Source organism: Pan paniscus, chromosome 5, assembly GCF_029289425.2.
Source record: "Pan paniscus chromosome 5, NHGRI_mPanPan1-v2.0_pri, whole genome shotgun sequence".
NCBI classification, from domain to species: domain Eukaryota; kingdom Metazoa; phylum Chordata; class Mammalia; order Primates; family Hominidae; genus Pan; species Pan paniscus.
In genome coordinates, this window is record NC_073254.2 from 80689396 (window position 1) to 80716544 (window position 27149).

Consider the following 27149-nt stretch of genomic DNA (forward strand, 5'->3'; position numbering starts at 1 on the left):
TTAGAAGTACTGCGTTAATTTATTATCAATCAGTTTTTTAAGTGCCCTTAAGCCATTGTACTTTAACCTATAGATTGTAGTGGTTTCAGACCATATTCCCAAATTATATGATATTTCTCTTACCAAGAAGTTATGTCTATGACACTCTCTTAAACACAGACAGAATTTTATGATCATATCAACCAATAGAGACAGAAATAATAGAGTAGAAATGATGCTTTCATTGCTAGGTCGGAAAACAGCTTATAGCTTCCGCCAGTTTTTCTTGATGTTCTTTTTCTGGGAGTCTATGGTTGTCACACAAGCAGTGTGGTTACCTCGAGGCCATGACAAAGAGAAACTAGTAAGACCAGGGGGAGGGCAAGGAGCTCAGCTGTTTCTGCCCCTAGTTTTTAGTCTTTTCAGTCCAAATACCAGGTAGGTGAGATAACATCAGTGCCAGCCATCATAAAGCTATGAGTGTATGAGAGACCACACCACCTAGCTGGATCCAGTGAACACAAGATTTGTATGCAAAATACATGATTAATTAATCAGCCATTTAAGCATAACTGGCTATACAATGGTTATAATTACCCTGTAATTCACAGGGCGATTGGCATGACCACATCAATTATTAGTAGGCAAATGTCAGGAAATTAGATTTTTTTTCTTACAGAAGCATGTTTTTTCCTTAAAACCATTTATTTATTCATGAAGGCACTCATGCATTCTATAAACCCTTATGACCACCAACTGGAGGTTAAATAAGCAAAAAGTTTCCTACCTATAAGGAGTCGGTTGAACAATTTTGCCAATAAAGAATAACAAATGCCGTTTGAAGTAAAACCTCTGGTAAAGAAAAAAAGTTTGAAGAATACTAGTGTTTTTTTTCTTTATTTAACTGAGTTTTAATATAATTTATCATGTAATTTTCTGACTATAAAAACAATGTATGTTCATTATCAGAATATTTTTAAAGGATTGCACAAATAAAAAATGTTAGCCATAATCTTGCCACAAAGTGATAATCATTGGTATAGTGCCATAAAGCATCTTTCTTTTGTAGTGATTTATACATATAGAAAATCTGTACATAGCTATTTGTTTATTTAATAGTTTATAAAGTTGTTGAGTATTCTTCATGAACATAATGAACAATTCCAAAACAAAGTTACCTGTATTAAGATAATTTTATCTTGTAGAGTTTAAATAACTTCTAGAAATTCAGTATAGCTAGCTCTGTCTCTCTCAATATGTGTGTGTGTGTTAAAAACTGCCTTTCATGTGAGAATATGTTCTTTTTTTGCATTAATTTTGACCTTTCTCAGTATTACTGTTGTTTGTAGTCATTTTTGTTTAGAAATTCTTTTGTCAGGAGGTACTTTACTAAAATTTGGTACATAAAAATAGGCATGATATGAAGAATTTTCAAGTGATGTAATTTGCATTTTTATATGAGATGTTTTCGGACATACAGTTACTTCAGTATTAAATTATGTAAATATTACTTCTTGAAGTAGAATATGTCTCACAGTTACACGGTAAGTGTTTTATAAGTTGGAAAATTAGAAAAAAATCAACTTTACATCTTTATTAGCATCATCTTTGACATTCCATTCACTACTCTTTCTTCACCTTTATTAAAATGCCTTACAAATATTTGTCATAACTGTCACAAAGAAGTATAAACTAGGTAACACTCCAAGACCTCATCCCATGTTAATAGTATTATTATGCTCATGAGGAATAATGCAACTCAACTTTTATAAAGAAATTTTTTTTTTTTTTTTTTTTTTTTGAGCTGGAGTCTCGCTCTGTCGCCGGGGCTGGAGTGCAGTGGCGCAATCTCAGCTCACTGCAAGCTCCACCTCCCGGGTTCACGCCATTCTCCTGCCTCAGCCTCCCGAGTAGCTGGGACTACAGGCGCCCGCCACCACGCCCGGCTAATTTTTTTTTGGTATTTTTAGTACAGACGGGGTTTCACCGTGTTAGCCAGGATGGTCTTGATCTCCTGACCTCGTGATCTGCCCGCCTCAGCCTCCCGAAGTGCTGGGATTACAGGAGTGAGTCACCGCGCCCGGCCTATAAAGAATTTTCTTATAAATATCTCAAACTTCATAAATATCTGAAAGCAGACAATCATGTACTTATAATATGAGAATATTTGGGAAAGGAAGGTTAAATGTCTCTTTTACCATTATATGAGTCAGAATCATATGTCTAGAGAAATGAAATCTTCATAATGAATCCAATGAATGATTCACTTTTGATTTTTTCCCTTTCTCAAGCATTTTACCAAAGTTGATTATGTATATTTGTTATTCTTTATTGACAGCCCATCCACAACTCAAAATAGATTTTAGGCTTATAAATACGATATATGTCTCTATGCCTCAACTGAAGTAACAGGGCAGACGTGATGCTTCCACGACTGGGTTGGAAAATGCCTTGTATTGTAGCCCCTGCTGGTTTCTCTTGATTCTCTTTTTTCTGAGAATCTATAGCTGTTACACAAGAAGTGCAGCTACCCTGAGAATTTAGGATCCCCAAATGATTTTTACTTCCTAGTATAGTTTTTCAATATTAATATTTCAAACTTGTTAACTGTAACTGTCTAATATCTTAACACATTTTCTATTTTAGCAGAAACATTAAAAGATTTAAAAATATACTTTTGTGATAAGAATAGCAAGCTGTATTTATTTTAGAGTATTTAAGCAAATGGAGACAGATTAACCTTAGTCATCTCAACATTATGCCTGTTGCACTATTAATAATGTAAATTTAATTTTTCAGTAACAACAATCATAGCAATAAAAGAGAACTAAAAAAAGAGAATTAAAAAATCACTAGCATTTAAGTAGCCTTATTTTTGACAGCATTCTAATAAGTTTATTTTTTCATTTATTATTACACTTATTATTTACATTCATCTTTAAAAAGACCTACGATTTTGGTTCTAATGTAATCCAAATATTACCGATGAAAAAGCTTGTGGATATTTATAGATGAAAAGCATCTGTCATTTACCAAGGTCACATATCTAATTCTCAGTGATCTTACTCATCTCCACGCCATCTGATGTCAAGAACTTTAAAACTCTGACTCTTAATATTCCACACCTTTACTATTTCATACTGCTGTTTCTTGGTTTCTGTTCAATTAGAAAATGGTCTTCTGGTGAATTTCCCATGAAGTCAATTTCAGATCCATGATTACATACAGGACTGATGTTCCCAGAGAGGATTCAATATTGTGATTTGTCTAAAATCATTCTATTTTAAGTTGTTTAAGCACCTTATTGAAATCTTAATGCTTCTGTTTTATTTGTTGATTCAAACACAAGACTGCTCCAGTGTCTGATTTTCAATGTTTCATTGCTCGGATAATGATGTGTTCATTTCAGTCTCCCAATTGCTTAGTGTTCAGCCTGGGTTTTAGCAGTGAGATATACCTAAAACTTTCTATTAGTCTGGTGGCAAAGAGAAATGGTAAACAGTATTTAGTTTTCCAAAGAAATCTAGCTACTTCTTAAAGGCTAGTTGATGTAAAATAATATTGTGATGAATGAATTGGTAAGTGATTATTTCTAGTTGTTTACTCACTAAATGTGATTAGAGATTTAAAAAACAATAAAATTTTACACAGAAAATAACTACTAATAAAAGAGTTCAGGAAGCTGACATGCTGATGCTGCATCCTGTAGGCTCATATAGAAATTTCTCCCATCCAGTAAATGTGCATCTTTTTTATTCAGAGCTGCCTGGCACAGGTAAATGATTGCACTAACTCTGAGAATATGACATGACCTATAGTTAGCAATTGCAGTGTAAGAGAACCCAGACCATTATTTTAACTGCATTAAAATATACATTTATATCAATTCAGGTATGCTGAAATCAGGAATTGGTTTGCAAACATATTTTTCCATGCATATATAATTTCCTTGCTCATCATCTTTTCATATCATAATGTTCTACTACTTCTCTGGATATTAGTGTATTTAAAATGGTTAAATATAAGTATAAATCTCCAGAATGTATTAGCTTTGTAATAATTCTTATGAATATAGTTTATATCTCCAGAGAATATGCATTCCTAAAAGCATATTGCACATTAAAATATAAAAAATTCATACATTCTCATCATGATCAGCCTCACAATAGAAATAATCTCCTGTCTTAATTCCTCTTAATCTTGGTTCTTACCCTCAGTTCTTACCCTCTTCACTCCATCCCAATTCTTTTGAATCCTAAGATGACAAAAATGCCGTTTAATACTGTCAACTGCAAGTAAAAAAAAATTAACTCTGCCTAATTAAATCATATATAGAATTTTTGTAGCTCATAAAACTGGGATGCTCCATTATGGTGCTAATTTCAAGCACAGCTGGATCCAGGAATGACTCGTCCAGAAATTATTTATCTTTTGACTCTGCTCCCCTGTATATAATGACTTTACTGAAAGGTAGACCGTATACATATGGTGGGAAAAATTGCAGCTGGTAACCTTCACTGTATCTTAGGCTACAATTCAAAAGAAAAATCAGGTCATATAAGAAAATTTAATTGATACCACTTGAGTAAAATTCTCACTTCCAAAGCAAACGAAATTACAGGAAATATATTAACTAGCTTTTTGGATTAAACAGCTTGGATCACTTCAGTGCCTTAGAGAATGTGTTAATCCACTCTCACGCTGCTGATAAAGACCTACCCAAGACTGGGCAATTTACAAAAGAAAGAAGTTTAATGGACTTATAGTTCCACGTGGCTGGAGAGGCCACACAATCATCTTGGAAGGCAAGGAGGAGCAAGTCACGTCTTACGTGGATGGCAGCAGGCAAAGAAAGAGCTTGTGCAAGGAAACTCTCCCTTATAAAACTATCATATCTAATGAGACTTATTCACTATCATGAGAAAGCAGGAGAAAGACCCACACCCATAATTCAGTAACCAGACCCTGGGTCCCTCCCATGACATGTGGGAATTGTGGAAGTTACAATTCAAGATGAGATTTGGGTGGGGACACAGCCAAACCGTATCAGGGGATATGTGGTGGGAAATCACTGTTAACACCACACACTTCCCTACACCTACTCTCACCCCCAACTCTGCCCAGGACCACGTGGGATTTCCTTAGAGGAAAAGATGCCAAGCATCCAAAGAGCATAGACCTTTTATGGGTGGGATGACCATACATACCACTTTGTCTGAAATTCTTTTAGTTTATTCATGTTTTTGGCCCAGGACAATTAACAGTAAGACTTACTTTAAACCTCCAAAGTATTGGGTTGGTGTAAAATTAATTGCAGTTTTGCCATTAAAGTGATGACAAAACCACAATTACTTTTGCACTGACCTGATATCTAAATTTAGATGCAAATTATACACTCTATGGATAAAAGCACATGTCTTCTCTCCCTAAGAAAGGAAGTGGGTGCATTTGGACCAACTAAGAGGAGTTGAAAAGTCATCTTTTCTTCAGTGTTTTTTTTTGGGGGGGGTGGGGGGATGGAGTTTCACTCTTGTTGCCGAGGCTTGAGTGCAATGGCATGATCTCGGCTCACCACAATCTCTGCCTCCCAGGTTCAAGTGATTCTCCTGCCTCAGACCCTCAAGTAGCTGGGATTACAGGCATGTGCCACCACACCCAGCCAATTTTGTACTTTTAGTAGAGACGGGGTTTCTCCATGTTGGTCATGCTGGTCTCGAACTCCTGACCTCAGGTCATCTGCCCGCCTCAGCCTCCCAAAGTGCTGGGATTAGAGGCGTGAGCCACGGCACCTGGCCCAGTACTATCTATTAATAAAGGAAGGGGTGCACAGCACATTTCTTCTATCCTCTCAATGTAGAGAAGGGTTTTAGAGAGAATGAAAAGAATAGATACATAGGTTTTGTTGTTGTTGTTTGTTTGCTTTTTAGTAATGCATTAGCTGGACAAGTGTTATCTCTCTGACAGGAACCCTGGCTACTCAAAAATTGAACGTAAGTTTTCCTCACAGGAAGCATTTCATTTATAATTTCTCCAAAGAAGAGGAAAATTATATATGTTGAAATAAATAATGTGGACAAAATGATATGGAGACAAGAGCACAGCACAGAAAGGGCTATGTCATATCTCTCATCTTCACTCACAGTAGGATAACCTTATATGCTAGGGGAAGAAAAGAATATATCGATTGTAAGTATAGGAAAATATGTGTATATAACCATGGAGAAATACAGAGCATAATATATAATGGCACATTAAATCTCAGCTACCATAATTTTTCAAATATCATATTTCTATGTGTTCTGAAAACTGGTAATTATAAAAAAAGTTTATTAAGATGAATGTTAAATATAAAGATAAATTATGAATGAAATTTAAAACAAAAATGTTATAAATCAAGATGCTTTTAACTTTAAGTAACCACCAGAACAACAAACTGACTAATAGACAAACAATACAGATTTATTTTTTTCCCCCAAATCAGAAACTTAGGAGTTGGTGATTCCAGATTTCTTTCAGCAGCTTGATGATGCCATCAAGGAGCCAGAATCTTTCTGTCTTCATGTTATTTCCAGTCTAACTACATTGTTCTTTTTGTGGACACAGTGGTAGTAACAGCTATCTCATCCTTACACCAGCAGTCCCCAACCTTTTTGGCACCAGGGACTGGTTTTTTGGAAGAAAATTTTTTCACATATGGGAGGAAGGAGTAGTTGTGTGGGGATAAAACTGTTCCACCTCAGATCATCAGGCATTAGATTCACATAAGGAGTACGCAACATAATTCCCCTGCATATGAGGTTCACAATAGGGCTCACGCTCCTATGAGAATTCAGTGTGGCTGCTGGTGCGACAGGAGACAGAGCTCAGGAGGTAACGCTCCCTTACCCACTGCTCACCTCCTGCTGTGAAGCCCAGTTCCTAACAGGCCATGGACCTGTACCAGTCCCCAGCCTGGGTGTTGGAGACCTCTGCCTTACACAGTAAAGTTTTTTAAGTATGAAAGGGAAACTGTTAGTGAAATCAGTTTTTATCTCAAAGTGAAATTCACCCCCAACCACAATGTCTCTGTGAAAGAGAGAGAGAAAGAGAGCAAGAGATTCCCTTCTGATGCTATTTTGATGCATGGAACCCATTCATTGATTTGGTCTTCTTACTGTACCATGCAATCTGTACCATGTAAAGTTGGCAAACTATTATAAGCATGATATGGTTTGGCTGTGTCCACACCAAAATCTCATCTTGATTTCCCACACGTTGTAGGAGGCACCTGGTGGGAGGCAATTGAATTATGGTGGAGGTTCTTTCCTGCACTATTCTGGTGATAGTGAATGAGTCTCTCAAGATTTGATGATTTTCAAAAGGGGAGTTTCCCTGCACAAACTCTCTCTTTGCCTGCTGCCATCCGTGCCAGAAGGGACTTGCTCCTCCTTGCCTTCTGCTATGATTGTGAGGCTACCCTAGCCACATGGAACTGTAAGTCCAATTAAACCTGTTTCTTTTGTAAATTGCCCAGTCTCGGGTATGTCATTATCAACAGAATGAAAATGGACTAATACCAAGTAGTTCTATTGTGAAGATATAGCTTTGGAGTTAAAAACAAATTCTGCCTGCCCTACCTGGTTAGGGAGACTTTCATTTCAACTGAATATTTTGTATAAAGTAGAAATGTCATGTCGTTAATGAATGAGAGGATCCAGAAGTCCTAAGCCTCTTGAATAGGGCAGCTGACCTTAGATTCTGAGCTTCGTGTTCCAATGGCATTTATCCAAAATGAGACACTAAATGTGTTTAGTGGTTACAAAGAACGAGAAACGAATACAAAGCTATTTTTGTTTTGTTTTCATCATGAAGCTTAAGAATGTTTTTATTTAATACTTTGCATGAATTTTAATCTTTTTATTTTTTTATTATTATACTTTAAGTTTTAGGGTACATGTGCACAATGTGCAGGTTAGTTACATATGTATACATGTGCCATGCTGGTGTGCTGCACCCATTAACTCGTCATTTAGCATCAGGTATATATCCTAATGCTATCCCTCCCCCCTCCCCCCACCCCACAACAGTCCCCAGAGTGTGATGTTCCCCTTCCTGTGTCCATGTGTTCTCATTGTTCAATTCCCATCTATGAGTGAGAACATGTGGTGTTTGGTTTCTTGTCCTTGCGACAGTTTACTGAGAATGATATTTCCAATTTCATCCATGTCTCTACAAAGGACATGAACTCTTCATTTTTATGGCTGTATATAGTATTCCATGGTGTATATGTGCCACATTTTCTTAATCCAGTCTATCATTGTTGGACATTTGGGTTGGTTCCAAGTCTTTGCTATTGTGAATAGTGCCGCAATAAACATACGTGTGCATGTGTCTTTATAGCAGCATGATTTATAGTCCTTTGGGTATATACCCAGTAATGGGATGGCTGGGTCAAATGGTATTTCTAGTTCTAGATCCCTGAGGAATCGCCACACTGACTTCCACAATGGTTGAACTAGTTTACAGTCCCACCAACAGTGTAAAAGAAGTGTTCCTATTTCTCCATATCCTCTCTAGCACCTGTTGTTTCCTGACTTTTTAATGATTGCCATTCTAACTGGTGTGAAACGGTATCTCATTGTGGTTTCCATTTGCATTTCTCTGATGGCCAGTGATGATGAGCATTTTTTCATGTGTCTTTTGGCTGCATAAATGTCTTCTTTTGAGAAGTGTCTGTTCATATCCTTTGCCCACTTTTTGATGGGGTTGTTTGTCTTTTTCTTGTCAATTTGTTTGAGTTCATTGTAGATTCTGGATATTAGCCCTTTGTCAGATGAGCAGGTTGCGAAAATTTTCTCCCATTCTGTAGGTTGCCTGTTCACTCTGATGGTAGTTTCCTTTCCTGTGCAGAAGCTCTTTAGTTTAATGAGATCCCATTTGTCAATTTTGGCTTTTGTTGCCATTGCTTTTGGTGTTTTAGACATGAAGTCCTTGCCCATGCCTATGTCCTGAATGGTAATGCCTAGGTTTTCTTCTAGGGTTTTTATGGTTTTAGGTCTAACGTTTAAGTCTTTAATCCTTGAATTAATTTTTGTATAAGGTGTAAGGAATTTTAATCTTTAGCGTAAGGGCCTCCCATGCAATGCCTTTTCACTAAAAGCTGCAAAACGCTTTTTAATTTATAGAATGTTTCAAGGTTTGTATATTAAGAAATGGGAAAAATTTGTATAATGCTTATAACTGGGCATGATTTTAAAAGCCACAAATTGATGAAAAAAGAGATGTATATTTACATATAATACTCATGCTTGAAAACAGAAATGTTCATGAAGTTTCTGAAAATTGATTTTGTAATTTTCCAAGACCTGCTTTAAGGTTGTGACTGGAGACAGGTCTCTTAAAGAGGTAATTAAGGTAAGTTAGGTAAAATGAGGTCATGAAGGTGGGCCTCAATCCAACATGGCCGGTGTCCTTATAAAAAAGAGAAAATGGGGACACAAACATGCATGGAGGGAAGACCATGCAAAGACACAAGGAGGAGACAGTCTCTCACAAGTCAAGGAGACGGCTTCAGAGGACACCAATCCTGTCATCCTTCCCACACATGGATTTTGGACATCTGGCCTCCAGAACTGTGAGAAAATGAATTTCTGTTGTTCAAGCCACTTATCTGTGGTGCTTTCTTATGGCAACCCTGAAAATCTACCAGAGGGGGCAGGGAGGTAAACAAGGAAAGAATTTACTAAAGCAACCAAGGAACTGTTAAACACATCAAGTGGTTAAAGACAAAATGAGTGGCTTGAATATGTTGGTAACTGGTAACATTAGAACAGCATTTGGTAGGGAAGTAGAAACATCAGCACCATGTTCTTAGTACCCTCAAAAAACCCAGAGGAAAAGATATTCAGAGAAAATTGCTTGAAAATGACTGCACTTGAATATTTTGAGGCCATGGCTTTAAACCCCCCACTACAAAGTATATATGAGATAGATGTGTCAGGGAGGATTTTGTTGTCTCAGTGTGACGATAGTCTAAAAAGAACACAGGCAAGATGTCTTGCTCATTCTAGAACTCTCCCAAATAATGAAAAAGACACATGTTAAAAATTAAAAGAAAATGAAAGATGGACTGAACTAAGACAGGAGCTTTATGTTGTGGAGGTATCTAGATGAATGACAATTCACAGCTCTTAATAATTATCATTACAACATTATACATGTATTTTAATAATCATTTAATTTATTAATTTCTGTATTCTATTGTAAATACAATTAATATTCTCACTATTTTAGATTTAATAGAGAGTCTAGTCATAGCTTCTTTAGAAAGGAACACTGTATCTACCTGTAACTAAACACTTTCAGAAATAAGCTAGTTCTGTTTAAAGTTTAGTTCTGTCCCTGCCTCAGAAGGTCCTACATTCTTCCCAACATTTATATGCAAAGTTCAAAGTAGTCTGCCTGTGTTTAAAATTGTTTTTTCATAAAATAAAGAATTTTTACAATATCATATAGTTGTATTCTCAGAATGCACTCCTATACATTTTTGAACTGTCAGTTCAGGACAGTGGGTTGCTCTGAAATGCTCAGTGTATCCTTAAGATCAGTATATTTGAATTGTGTTGGGTTTGGTCCATCAGGGTGCCTGGTGGAGTTGTATTCATTCTCTTTTTTTAAAAAGGTGATCTAGAAATAGCATGCTACTGTAAAAAAAGAACAAAAAAATTTCTTTTTTTCTCTTTTACCATAAACTTTTATTTTATGTGTGGTACACATGCAGGTTTGTTATATAGGTAAACGTGTGTCATGGTGGTTTGCTACACAGATCAACCCATGACCTAGGTATTAAGCCCAGCATCCACCAGCTGTTCTTCCTGACGCTCTCCCTCTCCCAGCTCCCTCCCCACACTGACAATAATAATTGAGAATTTTGCCTTGAGAAGAGATTTCTGATCACTGTGGAGTAATATAGACGTGGTGATAGATTGAGGTAACTTTCATTGTCCAGGTTGGTTCTGGCCATTTGCTTGTTATATCTTTTTTTTATTTTATTATTATTATACTTTAAGTTTTAGGGTACATGTGCACAATGTGCAGGTTAGTTACATATGTATACATGTGCCATGTTGGTGTGCTGCACCCATTAACTCGTCGTTTAACATTAGGTATATCTCCTAATGCTGTCCCTCCCCCCTCCCCCCACGCCACCACAGTCCCCAGAGTGTGATGTTCCCCTTCCTGTGTCCATGTGTTCTCATTGTTCAGTTCCCACCTGTGAGTGAGAACATGTGGTGTTTGGTTTTTTGTCCTTGCGATAGTTTACTGAGAATTATGGTTTCCAGCTTCATCCATGTCCCTACAAAGGACATTAACTCTTCATTTTTTATGGCTGCATAGTATTCCATGGTGTATATGTGCCACATTTTCTCAATCCAGTCTATCATTGTTGGACATTTGGGTTGGTTCCAAGTCTTTGCTATTGTGAATAGTGCCGCAATAAACATATGTGTGCCTGTGTCTTTATAGCAGCATGATTTATAATCCTTTGGGTATATACCCAGTAATGGGATGGCTGGGTCAAATGGTATTTCTAGTTCTAGATCCCTGAGGAATCGCCACACTGACTTCCACAATGGTTGAACTAGTTTACAGTCCCACCAACAGTGTAAAAGAAGTGTTCCTATTTCTCCATATCCTCTCTAGCACCTGTCGTTTCCTGACTTTTTAATGATTGCCATTCTAACTGGTGTGAAACGGCATCTCTTTGTGGTTTCGATTTGCATTTCTCTGATGGCCAGTGATGATGAGCATTTTTTCATGTGTCTTTTGGCTGCATAAATGTCTTCTTTTGAGAAGTGTCTGTTCGTATCCTTTGCCCACTTTTTGATGGGGTTGTTTGTCTTTTTCTTGTCAATTTGTTTGAGTTCATTGTAGATTCTGGATATTAGCCCTTTGTCAGATGAGCAGGTTGCGAAATTTTCTCCCATTTTGTAGGTTGCCTGTTCAGTCTGATGGTAGTTTCTTTTGCTGTGCAGAAGCTCTTTAGTTTAATGAGATCCCATTTGTCAATTTTGGCTTTTGTTGCCATTGCTTTTGGTGTTTTAGACATGAAGTCCTTGCCCATGCCTATGTTCTGAATGGTATTGCCTAGGTTTTCTTCTAGGGTTTTTATGGTTTCAGGTCTAACATGTAAGTCTTTAATCCATCTTGAATTAATTTTTGTATAAGATGTAAGGACGGGATCCAGTTTCAGCTTTCTACATATGGCTAGCCAGTTTTCCCAGCACCATTTGTTAAATAGGGAACACTTTCCTCATTTCTTGTTTTTGTCAGGTTTGTCAAAGATCAGATGGTTGTAGATATGTGGCATTATTTCTGAGGGCTCTGTTCTGTTCCATTTATCTATATCTCTGTTTTGGTACCAGTACCATGCTGTTTTGGTTACTGTAGCCTTGTAGTATAGTTTGAAGCAGGTAGCGTGATGCCTCCAGCTTTGTTCTTTTGGCTTAGGATTGACTTGGCGATGCAGGCTCTTTTTTGGTTCCATATGAACTTTAAAGTAGTTTCTTCCAATTCTGTGAATAAAGTCATTGATAGCTTGATGGGGATGGCATTGAAGTTGAATCTCTGAATAGACCAATAACAGGCTCCAAAATTGTGGCAATAATCAATAGTTTACCAACCAAAAAAAGTCCAGGACCAGTTGGATTCACATCCAAATTCTACCAGAGGTACAAGGAGGAGCTGGTACCATTCCTTCTGAAACTATTCCAATCAATAGAAACAGAGGGAATCCTCCCTAACTCATTTTATGAAGCCAGCATCATCCTGATACCAAAGCCTGGCAGAGACACAACCAAAAAAGAGAATTTTTGACCAATATCCTTGATGAACATTGATGCAAAATCCTCAATAAAATACTGGCAAACTGAATCCAGCAGCACATCAAAACGCTTATCCACCATGATCAAGTGGGCTTCATCCCTGGGATGCAAGGCTGGTTCAATATACGCAAATCAATAAATGTAATCCAGCATATAACCAGAACCAAAGACAAATACCACATGATAATCTCAATAGATGCAGAAAAGGCCTTTGACAAAATTCAACAACTACTTCATGCTAAAAACTCTCAATAAATTAGGTATTGATGGGACGTATCTCAAAATAATAAGAGCTATCTATGACAAACCCACAGCCAATATCATACTGAATGGGCAAGAACTGGAAGCATTCCCTTTGAAAACCGGCACAAGACAGGGATGCCCTCTTTCACCACTCCTATTCAACATAGTGTTGGAAGTGTTGCCAGGGCAATCAGGCAGGAGAAGGAAATAAAGGGTATTCAATCAGGAAAAGAGGAAGTCAAATTGTCCCTGTTTGCAGATGACATGATTGTATATCTAGAAAACCCCATCGTCTCAGCCCAAAATCTCCTCAAGCTGATAGGCAACTTCAGCAAAGTCTCAGGATACAAAATCCATGTGCAAAAATCACCAGCATTCTTATACACCAGTAACAGACAAACAGAGAGCCAAATCATGAGTGAACTCCCATTCACAATTGCTTCAAAGAGAATAAAATACCTAGGAATCCAACTTACAAGGGATGTGAAGGACCTCTTCAAGGAGAACTACAATCCACTGCTCAATGAAATAAAAGAGGATACAAACAAATGGAAGAACATTCCATGCTCATGGGTAGGAAGAACCAATATCGTGAAAATGGCCATACTGCCCAAGGTAATTTATAGATTCAATGCCATCCCCATCATGCTTGTTATCTCTTAAAAATAATCCCCTTAATAAAAATCTAATTTCTTTTATATTGAATGTTCTTAAAAGTGGAATATAGAAGAGAAAAATTATCTTAACCAAAGTTCTCAGTGTAGTTTGAATTTATTAAATTCCCTTCTTCATTTTTTCTTAGATGTTTTTTTGACATATGAAATAGGTTGGGGATCCTCACATGGCATGTGGAGCAGTTGTTTTTAATGCTTTTCATCTCATCCCAGCTGTGCTGGACAGTTCCCGAGTATTTTGAGTATACCACACTTCAATATTTTGTACTTTCGTGCCTTAGGGCTCTTTTTTTTTTTTTTTTTTTTTTTGGAAGCTAGGGTATCTTACTGAGTATACGCGCAAGATAGCCGCTCATAAATCAGCCCAGAAGTTTTCCCGTATTAGCCTATCAGCTATCCATGGCTAGTAGGGAATAAGAATCAGTGAATAATTGCTTTGTTCATCAGTCGTTCTGAGGTAGTTTCTGATTTGTCTTCTTTACAGATTTTTCAATTAGTCCTCATTTTGTACATAATTATGTATTGCATATAACAATCTACCCTCAAAATTCTGTTGTTTAAACAACAAGCATTTAGGCCAGGTGTGGTGGCTCACGCCTGTAATCCCAACACTTTGGGAGGCCAAGGCAGGCGGATCACGAGGTGAAGAGATCAAGATCATCCTGGCCAACATGGGTAAACCCTGTGTTTACTAAAAATACAAAAATTAGCTGGGCTTGGTGGCGCACACCTGTAGTCCTAGCTACTTGGGAGGCTGAGGCAGGAGAATTGCTTGAACTCGGGAGGCGGAGGTTGCAGTGAGTTGAGATCACACCACTGCTCTCCAGCCTGCATGTCAGAGCACGACTCTATCTCAAACAAACAAACAAAGAAACAAACACAAACATTTGTCATCTCACCATTTCTGTGAGTCAAGAATTTAGGAGCAGCTTTTCTGGGTGGTGCTGGCTTAGTATATTTCAGGAGGTTGCACTCAAGATGCCAGCTGGATTAAAATCATATAAAGACCCACATGGGGTTGAAAGATCCCCTTCTATATTTACTTATGTGGCTATTGGTCAAGGCTCCAGTTCTTTTCCACATGGGCCTCTTTATAGTGATACATGAGTTTCTTTATGATAGAGTGTCTAGCTTGCCTGCACAAGAGCTCCAAACAGAGTAGGAGGAAGCCAACTTTCCAATGATGGGGGTTAAAAGGGGGCTTAGGCTCCATTTTTTTTTTTTTTTTTGCTGAGAAAAGTATGAAAGAATGTGAAAACTACTGCAGTCAGACTGAGTCCCAGTTGCTCAATGTGACAAACTGCTAAATAATGCGTTCTTATTTAACTTTTCTTTTTCCCTGTTTTTTTCTTTCCACTCCTTCATTTCTGCTTACTTGGATCACCTTCTAAATAAACAACCTGCACCCAGCTCTGTCTTAATTTCTGCATATGGATCATTTCAAATTAATGAGGTTTAAATACTGTCAATATCAATATATAAAGCAATGTTTTACTAAAAACTGATACGAAATAATATCATCTATAAAAAGGAACTACTTTGAGTTTCATTCATTCATAACTACGGAGACAGGTGTAGTTAATGTCCTTTTTACCTAAATCTTTGTATATGTCTACATACAATTTCAACAGTTATTTAGACAATATTCTAGTTTTTAAAGTGGTTTCAGGAAACTTTGGTTTATGTTACAATAATTGCTAAGAATAACTCCTCTTAATCTGTATGCATAATTGATAGTGACAATAGAATTACTCAGGATAAAAGTAAAAATGTTAAATTAAAATGACCTTCAAGATACATAATATAAACAACACTAAAATTACTTATTTTATAATTCAATTTGGATTATGCTTTATGCAGTTTGACTATAATAAAATTAAATTACACATTTGAAAATACATTCAATAATTAGATTCCAATCTATCACAGTCTCTGCAACAAAGCAATGAAATGAGTTTAAAATACCTGTATTTTTAAAAATTTAGAGCATATAATGTGATCAATTGAATAGTAATAAAAATACTGAAATGAGAAGCAGTATAATATTGAACTCATAATCAAGACCATTCTGCTCAGATCGTTGGCTTTGCCTATTCACTGAATATCCCCTACTTATCAACCTGATGCTCCTATTGTGTTTCCTAGAAACATAGAAGTTTACAATATCATCTATAAAAATAACGTTTTGAAAAAGAAAATAAGTCAAATTTGTAAGCCCATGGCCATTCATCTGAAGGATGAATATAAATAGAAATATGTGAATTCCTATGACCTAGATGACAATTTCTGATCCAGTTAGATATTCTGGTATATCATCCAGGACAGAGAAGAGGTCAGGACACAGGGGTAAGTGAAGTGTAAAATGGTTTGGTTTGGTTTGGTTTATGGTTATTCCTCAGAACTATAGTTTCTTATGTAAAAACAAGGCAAAAATTCCAAACCGTCATAATTTTTGGCTACAGCACAGGTAAATAAACAAAATTAAGCAGAAGTAATATCCGAGGTGTGTAGATTTCTAACTGGAGGCTTCCTATTCATGATTAAGTATGATCAGTTACTAATAGAGTACTATTCACAGAGATATATACTTACAATTTTTTGCATATCTGAAGAAAATAAGTTATGTGTAGTTGTGGTCACTAATTATTAAAAAAGAAGATAAATCACGGAAAAGAATTGTGGTGATTCTGAAATTGTATGAAGTCATTTACATATCTGATACTTTTCAACTATTCTAACTTGAGAATTCTTGGCTTCAGTGAAGTTTATAAATAAACACTCAGCTTCTGAGCATTTAGAGTTAATATTTTAAAGTTGATGCTTTGCAGATATAAAAAGTCATGTTATAACATCGTTCCTTCCTTGACAATTATTAAACTACATCCTATCAATTATATTATCAAAGCCCAGCAAATGGGATATTAGAAATTATAAATGTAATATAAATAGAATATAAATTTAATTGTTTTTTAATGTAAATATTTCAAAGGCAAATAAGAATTTAGTGAATGTATGTAACTTGAATTAAGTCTCATTTAAATTAAAATATTATCCATCTCAAAAAATAAAAAAAGGTTTCTGAATAGAATAGATTGTGGGGGATGAAAATTCAGTTTTTGTACCCTTCTTATTCTTTCTTACTTCGGTTGTATGATACCAGACACATTTGTTAATAAACAAATAAAGCAATTCTGGAGAATTGCTTTGTTATGTGCCTCATAATTTATCTTAATAAATGAACCAAGTGCTGTTTTTGGAGTGGTAAAATCTATAAAACTCCCATGGACAAGACCAACAGGAGACATGGGCTCTGCATTATCGTTAACGAACAGAAACAAGTGAAGAAAATAATGGAAAATAAATACTACTATGATGGGCTTAATAAATGTGAAATAAAAGCAGCTGTATCAAAGGAACAGTATCAGCAACAATAGTGAGGGCCTAAAGGAGGATTTTCAGGAAGGTCTTGGGTAATAAGTGGTAACTAGCAGAATGATTATGGGAAAGTATCCAGGCCAGGTGGTTATCCAAACAGCTGCAAACCATACAAAATAATTTCATTTACTTCTTATCTGCAACAACAGGTTGTAAGACAGTACTTTCCAATTTGAAGAATCATTTGAGAGTGGCTCCTGTCACCTGTTAATACCAGTTAAACTAAATCTTTTGTATCAATAAGCTGAATGGAGGCATGATGTTGGGTCCCTCTAATGTTAAGTTCTGAGTTCTCATTTTTAACAGTTGCTTTCATTGTTATATTTTTAGTTGCTATGCTGCAAAATCAACTTGTCTTTTATGCCCCTTCTCCTAGTATTGCAGAGCAATTCTTACGTTAAAAGCCTGGTGTGACAGTGTCATTATGTAGTAGTGTTTAACAGTTTTTAGTAAATCCTTTTGTATAAACAAGTTGGGTAAGTAATTTCAATCCGTCAGACATTCTATTAAAATGCTTATAAAGTGAATAAATATGTATGGGATAAAACTGCTTATAATACCAATATAAGTAGCACAATTTCCCCATGTTATAAATTTTTACAGATCATTGTGTAAATATTTTTGGGAAACATGGGGTTATAAATTGTTATGCACTTCTATTTTATAAGTGTTTTCAAAATCTTTCCTCCATTCAAGCTAAGAATGTAAACATCACATAGCCTTGAAGGAACAAAGAGTAAAAGTTTAACATTAAAAGTTTAAAATTGAAATCATGGGCCCTTTGCAAATAACAAGAAGATGACTGCATTAACACACCCTGAAATTAGCAAGTGGAGTTCATTCCAGGAAAGCAAACCTTAGCATTCATAAAACATTCAGTATAGTTCACTATTTTAACACTTGATCAAGAAAAATACACATGACTGTATCAATCATTATCATATCATGTATCATTTAATCAATATGATTATATATCAACAGATGAATAAGTAAAACCATATAATGATCTTAATGGATGCACAAAAATCACTTGACAAAACTTAATTTCCACTCATAAAAACTGTCAAAAACACTAAGAATAGGCCAGGTGTGGTGGCTTATGCCTGTAATCCCAGCACTTTGGGAGTCCGAGGCAGGTGGATCACGAGGTCAGGAGATCGAGACCATCCTGGCCAACATGGTGAAATCCCGTCTCTATTAAAAATACAAAATAAAATAGCTGGGCGTGGTGGTGTGTGCCTCTAGTCCCAGCTACTCGGGAAGCTGAGGGAGGGGAATCACTTGAACCTGGGTGGCGGAGTTTGCAGTGAGCCGAGATCGTGCCACTGCACTCCAGCCTGGCAACAGAGAGAGACTCCATCTCAAAAACAAAAATAAAAACAAAAAACAAAAAAATCTCAGAATAAAAGGTAAACTCCTTAACCTAATAAAGGCTACATTTTAAAAACTTATAGCTAACATCATTCTTAATGATGAAAACTAAACCCTTTCTCCTTCAGATTTGATACAGGCAAACATTTCCTCTCACAACACTGCTATTTAATATCCTACTAGAAGTCCTACTGAGTGCAATAAGACAGGGAAAAGAAATAAAAGGTATGCAGATTGAACAGGAAGAAACAGAACGGTCTTTATCTACAGATGCAATCATTATCTTTGTAGAAGATAATTTTCTCTATAGAAAACCCTCTACTATTTTTGAAAAAAGCTCTTGGACCTAATAAGCTAGTGTAACAAGGTTTGCAGGATATAAGATCATCATACTGAAGTCAATTGCTTTCCAGTAATGGACACTGGAATATCGGAAAGAAGAAACACAAAACAAAACAAATATACCACTTAGAACAGTAAACAAAAATGAAGCATTTAGGTATAAATCTAATAAAATATTTATAATATCTCTGTGTAGAAAACTATAAAATATCGGTGAAAGAAATCAAAGATATGTGTCACTGGAGAGATATTTCTTAACATAAATTGAAAAACTCAGTATTGTTAAGATATTGTTTCTTACAACTTGACTTTTATAGATTCAAAGCCATTTCACTCAAAATTCCAGAAAAGATTTTAAAAATATATATGAATAAATTATTTCAAATTATTTATATAGGCACTTCTCCTTTAAAGAGGTGTGCATGACTCCTCATCTCTTAAGCGTGGGATGTGCAAAGCAACTTCCCTCTAAAGAGTAATGTTAATATAATGTGATGAGAGCCTTTTCTATGATGTCTTTCTCTCAGAAACGTAACACCAGTGTAACCATGGGAATAATATTAAACCTAAATTGAGGTATAGTTTACAAAATACTTGACCAATGCTCTTCAAAACAGTCGAAGTCATCAAAAACAAGGAAGTATGAGAAAATATTACAGTCTAAAGGAGCCTAAGGAGATATGCAACTAAATGGAATGTGGTATTCTGAATAGGATTCTTGAACAGAAACAAAAGACATTAGATAAAAGCTAAAGAAACTGCAATAATACATAGACTTTAGTTAATAATAATGTAGTAATATTGTGTCACTAGTTGTGACAAACATACCATGTGAATGTAAGATGTTAACAATAAAGGAAACTGGATACGTAGTCTATGACAACATTCTGTGCTACCCTTGCAACTTTTTTGTTATCCTTAAAATTATCGCAAAATACAAATTATACTAAAAATTTTTTAAACTATCCCCATTAAAAAATCTTTATTAGGTAAGTAGTTTTTTTCCTTTGCAATGAAAATTAAAATAAATGTTAATATTGTTCATAGGTAAGAACGCAGACAAATGGACATTTTAGATAACTCTGCCAAGAATATAAATTGATAATGTAACTGGGCAACATAGCATGACCCATTTTGTATAATGGACACAGAGAAAATGTCCATGTTATATAATGAACACACAAAAATTAGGCAGGTGTGATGGTGCACACCACCTGTAGTCCTATGTGGGAGGCTGAGGTGTGAGGATTACTTTGAGTTTTATATTACAGTGAGCTATAATCGGGCCACTGCATTGCACTCCAGCCTGGGTAACAGAGAAAGAACCTGTCTCAAAAATAAATAAAATAAATATATTGATAATGCATTTTTGAAGAACAATTTATGATATTCAAGGAAAGACAATGAACACTTCGATTATTGACAAAATCAGACCTGAGTTTATTTTGCATAGAAGTTTATTTTGCATATAAGAGTAAACCACTAGTGATGAATTCCTCTCAAAAAAAAAAAAAAGAAAAAACACTGCTATGGGTTTCTTTTTGCTACAAAGATGGGGAGGTTCACTGTGGCAGTGGGAATTCAATACTGAAGATGTCATCTTCACAGTACAAAATCAGACCATCCATAAATCCACACACAGTTAAAGCAAGTCTTTCTTTCATTTTTTGTTTGTTTGTTTGTTTTTGTTTTTGAGAGGGAGTCTCGCACTGTCGCCCGGGCTGGAGTGCAGTGGCGTGATCTGGGCTCACTGCAAGCCCTGCTTCCCGGGTTCACGCCATTCTCCTGCCTCAGCTTCCTGAGTAGCTGGGAATACAGGCGCCCGCCACCACGCCCGGCTAATTTTTTGTATTCTTTAGTAGAGATGGGGTTTCATCGTGTTCGCCAGGATGGTCTCGATCTCCTGACCTCATGATCCACCTGCCTCGGCCTCCCAAAATGCTGGGATTACAGGCGTGAGCCACCGCCCCCGGCCCTAAAGCAAGTCTTATTGTTTGTTGGTCAAGAAAGTCTTCAGCTAGGTAAGGATCTAGCACAGTGGAGTTACTAACATTCTGGATGGTCTAAAATTCATAGTTACCTAGCTTCAGCCAGGCAGACCCAGTTGCAGTGAAAAACAGAACTTAATTTTTATATCACCTAAGTAACTGTGTATGCAAGTAAAGCAGAGTGGCTAAATTTGGCTAGCTGATTAGTACAGACCAATAAATTCTACTTTTGCAAATTTGCTTGTCTTGTGACTTTGGTAAAGTTATATATTGTGAATAAGTTTTCAGTAAATATTAGCTGTGGTAAAACTTATGATCCAATGCTGTATAATGATCTAATTTCTATTTATTTAATTTATCCTTTTTCATCAGCATCACCCCAGACTGTGCTCTCCCACATTATATTTCAGCCATTCAAAACTACTTGCAATTTCTGGATTAACTCACACTCTTTTCTTATTCTTGCCCTTGCGTATACTCTGCCATGATAAAAATACATTTCTCTATATGCTGATTATAGCATTTATCATATAATTGTGTCGGCTACTTGTCTATTTTCCCAACTGGGCTCAGTGCTTCTTGAAGGCAGACACAGAGTTTTACTTACGTTTGTATTCTTAGCATTCATAAAATACCTGCATGTTGTAGGCACTCGACAAATCTGTATCTATAGCCATGGACATTGCACTTTAATCAATATTGTGGATCCTCCATCAGTTCTTGAAGCATGGTTTAACAGCTGACATCTAAATGGTTTTCATTAAAGCGTCCCTAAAAATTAAGAGGAAGTACAATCGTCTCTGACCTATTGACTCTTTCCATATCTATTCTTCCAATTATGGAGCATACCTTTCATGACCTGCCCCCAATTTCTCCATTTTAAGAGTCTCCTAGAGACCTCTGTTTTATTTCTTTTCAAACAGTTCACTTGGATTTAAGCAGATACATGCAATAACATAATCTCTGTATTAGTTTCCTAGGAATGACATAATAAATTACCACAAACTCGTTAGCTTAAGATAACAGAAATTTATTTGTTCATAGTTGTGGAGGCCAGAAGTCCAACTAAAGTGTCAGCAAGGCCATGTTCCCTCTGAAAACTCTAGGAGACAATCTTATCTTTCCTCTTCCAGCTTCTAGAGGCTCTGGGTGTTCCTTGACTTAGGGCTGCATAATGTTAATCTTTGTGTGCATGTTCACGTGGCCTTCTCCCGTGGGGGTCTCTGTCTTCTGTGCTTGTAAGAACACTTGTCACTGGATTTAGAGCCCACCGAGTTAATCCAGAATGACCTCATCTCAAGATACTTAATTAAATCTGCAGAGACCCTATTTCCAAATAAATTCACATTCACAGATATTTAGTGTTAAGTATTAGACATACTGTTTTGGGGCCACAATTCAACTCATTGTCACCCCGTGGAAGGCTCCCAGCTACATGTTGTTGGAGCTCTGAAAACACGTTTGAATGATGGAATCCCAAGATGAAAAGTGATAGTGCTCATGTGTGTAATATATACAAATATCGTTTTCATTTTTTTTTTCCTTAGATGTCTTCCTGGATTTTCTGGTCAATTTTGTGAAATTAATATAAATGAATGCTCTTCATCACCATGTCTACATGGTGCAGACTGTGAAGATCACATCAATGGATATGTTTGCAAATGCCAACCAGGTAATTATTTAAAAAATAATAAGCATACTGCATATATAATAATATATATGTTTATGTAAATGTATATGGACATGTATGTATAATACAATTTTGACAATCCACTCCACCAATACTATTGTTGACTACTAATCAAGTTTTAAGCAATGATCATTCTTTAAAAACATGAAATGAATGTTGTATGATACTAGAAAGCAAGCACTTAGGCTATCATCAGGAAATCTTAATGTTTAGAGTGTAATACCTTATTGATGGATTTTCTAAACATATGTAAGCCTCATACTTCTGTTCTTTGTATCAATTATGCCTGGCACACAGCAAGTACTTTATCAATGTTAGCTCTTATTAGTATTGACATTATTATTTCTTCCAACAATTGTCAGCACAGAGATGGACGAGCTGAATAAACTTGTTTTCTTCAAGGAATAATTGCTGCTATTGTCTAAATATTTGTGTCTCCCTGAAATTCATGTGCTGAACCCTAATCGACAATATGATAGTATAGTATTAAGAGGTGGGACTTTGGAAGATGATTAGGTCATGAGAGTAAAACCCTTGTGAATGGGATTAGTGCTTTTATAAAGTAGACCCTAGAGAGCTAGCTGGCCCTTCCACAATGTGAGGACACAGCCAGAAGGCAACATCTAAGAACCAAGAAGCAGGCTCTCCACAGACACAGGATCTGTCATCAACTTGTTCTTGTACCCTGCAGCTTCCAGAACTGTGAGAAATAAATTTCTGTTTTCTGTAAGCTACCCAGTTTATGGTATTTTTGTTATAGCAGTCTTGAATGGATTAAGAAAACTGCTCATTAAAAATTGGTCTTTTTGGCCATCTCTACCTTTGATCATATTCCTTTAGGTCTATATTGATATAAGTGATTGTTGATCATGCATTTTTTCCTTCTTTTTTCTTTAGTTCTCTAACTTCAGATTTTTGCTCTTTTCCTACATCTTCTGCCACTCATCTTATTTTCAACATTCAGTTAACCCAAAACGGATGTTCAATGCCTAAATTTCCTTGAGCAGCAGTAATTTATCAGGAATATATGTAGGGGATATTTCTGGTCACTTAAAAAAAGTTATTGAGCCAGTCATGATAGTAGCATGCCTATAGTTCCAACTATTTGGGAGGCTGAGGTGAGAGGATTACTTGAGCCCAGGAGATGGAGGCTGATACATGCTTCGATTGTATCTGTGGATAGCCACTGAACTCCAGCTTGGGAAACATAGCAGGACTTGATCTCTTAGAAAAAAAAAAGTCCCTATTTACCTACCTCACAGAAGACTTCAGAAAGCCTATGGAAACCCTAGGGTTCTGGGCTTCTGGTTATTGGGCCCACCACGGAAATAATAGCCATGACAGTATTAGGACTAATATGATTTATGTGAAGTCACACAAACTAGTGAATACCTATCAACTGAGTGTCACCCACATACTATTTAGAAGTTAAACATCACTCAGAGACCTACTCTGTTTTTTGAACATTCATTACTAGTACTAGGTTTTATTTGGTCACATAGAACATCTGGAGAACTTTGTACTTCCCTTTTGAAATAGCCACCCGTACATAAAACGGGAACTCTTGCAGGTAAAATAAGTAGAATAAAATTACAGTTTTCTTATATAAGAAATGAATACCATTTCAAACATTTTGCCTCTTTCAAGCAAAAAATATCTTTATTGTGCCCACAAACACTTCATACTCTATGGTAGCTAGCATAAACAATAAATTCTACAGAAACAGTTAAGTAAAATACCCATATAAATTTTGTTTATCATAACAATAGGTATCTTGTAGCTACTAGATTCATTTTCTGTTTCATGTTAATAAACATCTTACAGGTGCTAGATTAGTTTTGTTGCTGTAGGTTGATTCCACTACTCTGGATTCACTTGCAAGCATGAGGACATTTTTAAGCTGTTGAATCGTTCAGGCTGCTTTTCAGATCCCTATTGGGAAGCAGAAGACTTCAAAATGATACCACCTGTATTGCTAGGCATTATTCAAAATCTGCTGATACCTTTGACTTTAAAGTTACTTACACTCTTCACAACTTAGTCATGGGAGTGAAAACTAAGTGACAAATGAAAAAGTCAAATTTTTGGAAAATGCTATTGACACGTCCCCAACACTCCTGTCTCTGCTCCAGCCATAGCTCTTAATCATGCCAATCCATCCTCCCTTTAAAGTTATTTAAGGAATAATCTTGCTCCTGCAGATTACTCTTCATCCCTTTCTCATTTTCTTAATGGGCATAGTTTGCCACGGTTTCAGGGTGTTTTTATTCCCACAGTAAAATTAACTCTCTTGTGTACAATTTTATAGCTTTGGTAAATGCATAAAGTTGTGTAACCACCCTCACAGTAAGGCAATTAACCACCATCCTCCAAAATTTTCTCATGCTGTCCGTTTGTAATTAACTCTTTACCCCCAAAAGGAACTGATTTTGATAGACTACTAATTTTTCTCTATAATTTTTATTGAAAATTCTACCTTTTTTCAGCACCTCTGTCTCGTGTATATGAATTTTATATTTTGAAGATCAAATGTGTGAGTTCTTTGGCATGTATGTGCTTAGAAAATAATAATAATATCAGTATTACTGCATAGACACCATGTTATTTTAGATGTATTAACTAATTAAGTTTTCATAACATCGAGAAAAGGGCATCTCATTTCACCTAATTTTTCTAATAAGGAAACAGAGTCCCAGAACCACTGGGTAATGTCCCACAACATGTTAGTGGCAAAGCTAAGATTCACACCTAAGAAGTCTGCACTGACACTTGTGCATTCATCATTTCTCATATTCCCCCAAAATGTTATCTTGGTGAAGAGAAACTCCTCATAAAGTTTCAGTCATGCAAGATGAATACATTCTAGAGATCTGTACGATATCATGCCTATAGTTAATAGTAATGTATTACACAGTTAAACGTGTTAAATGGTGAGAGCTCATGTTAAATGTGCTTACTACAGTAAAAAATTGAATTGACCAATCATTAAAAAACAAAGGCCTTCCCCAATAAAATCAATCAGTGTGGTTCAGCTTAGTCTAGATGTTAGCAATTCTAAACACTGTGAGAATTCTCAGGAAGTCTCCTACCCAAATCTGTTTTTCTCTTTAAAAGATTCCATTAGAAAAATATAAAACTTTTCACTCTTCTGAGTAATTCACAGCAATTTGCTTTCTCCTAAATGCCATAGAAAAACACAAAGACTGATTCATTTCATTTACACATGTCCACTTCTCTGTCATTGATTTTTTAAAAACCTCAAATAATTTTGATAATTTTTTCCTAGGCTTTGATCTCAGTCATGCCATTATCTTATCTTACACAGCTCCAGGTAGAAAACTACACAAGTATTCCTCTGTCTTTAAATTGGTTAAACACTATAAATCATTGCCATTTTCTTCAGTTGTGGAAATCTTTCTTACGTTCATATTATGTTGCTAATTATCAAAATACTCTTGTCTTTATCTAACAACAACTCCATGGTTGTCATCCTGGGTAACTCCACCTCTATGCCAAAAGGTTTTATCTCTTTTCTCCCTTCCCTCTTCATTTTAGTACAAACAGAGCTGCATGAATCCTGCAACATTCTGAACAGAACACAGTTTGAAAAATTAAATATTGTTTTCCCCACCAGACATTCTGCAAAACACACTGAAATTTAAACTGGATATAAGTGGGTTAGAAGACATTGTAAATGTTGTTTATTTTTGTATCACCAAATCCTAGTAGAGAGTTTGTATCATAACCAGTCCTTGGGGAGCGTTCAGCACATATTGAAAAAGTACAATTCATTTATGATGGACAATGTTGTCCAGTCATGACAGCGCCATGGTAAGCATAAAGCCCTCCACCATCTCTAGGCAGAAAAATTATATAAATATGCCACTTCCTCCAAGCCAACAAGGTATAAGACGTGACAAGTGGAGCTCAGGTTAGATTTCAGACCTCACTCATCCTCTTTGCATGAATTCTTTGTGCAAGAAACAACCTGAACATCATTTAGGACAGTCCTAATCACAGAGTTCATCCTGTACCTATATAGGGAATTAAATGGGTTTTTGAGCTCATTTCCAATGAAGTATCAATATAGGTATTCAGATGTTTTTTATAGAAATAGAAACACACTTAGTATGTTTTTAGCCGAAATAGTACCATGTATAGTGTTATCTAACAATGTAGAACACCCAGTAAGTGATATCAGAGCTATCCCATGAAGAGCAAATTGAAAGTGATAGGGAACAGTTTGTGTACCGCAAATTCACTCAGAGTTGTTCTCAATCCCTGGGACAGTCACTGTGCCCAGTTACTTTTTATACCCAGCAGGGGTGCAATGGTGTTTATATTGCTGGTGATGCAAACTTCAAATGCATATTTTGCCCTTAAAGTAGTATTGTTCATTTTGTAGCAGAAATGCTGCACTATCCTTGGGGCAAGAAAACAGAGAAACAAACATAGATAATATCTGCCACCAGTAGCCACAATTATTGTCAGTGATGAGGTGGCTGCATTTAGAACAAAAGAGATACAGAATAATCTTTTTTTAAATCAAGATCCATGAAAAGTA

General features: G+C 36.1%; 1 protein-coding gene across 1 annotated transcript in view; it reads left to right on the top strand.

Moving 5' to 3' along the window:
• The first annotated feature begins 211 nt into the window (after positions 1-211).
• The window catches only part of LOC129398100 (protein eyes shut homolog), a 283356-nt gene continuing 256418 nt past the window's right edge, over positions 212-27149 (top strand). Inside the window, exons 1-2 of the mRNA XM_055114414.2 lie at positions 212-417; positions 22443-22567. Coding sequence (XP_054970389.2) covers positions 212-417; positions 22443-22567 — 331 coding nt within the window. The remainder of the gene's footprint in view (positions 418-22442; positions 22568-27149) is intronic.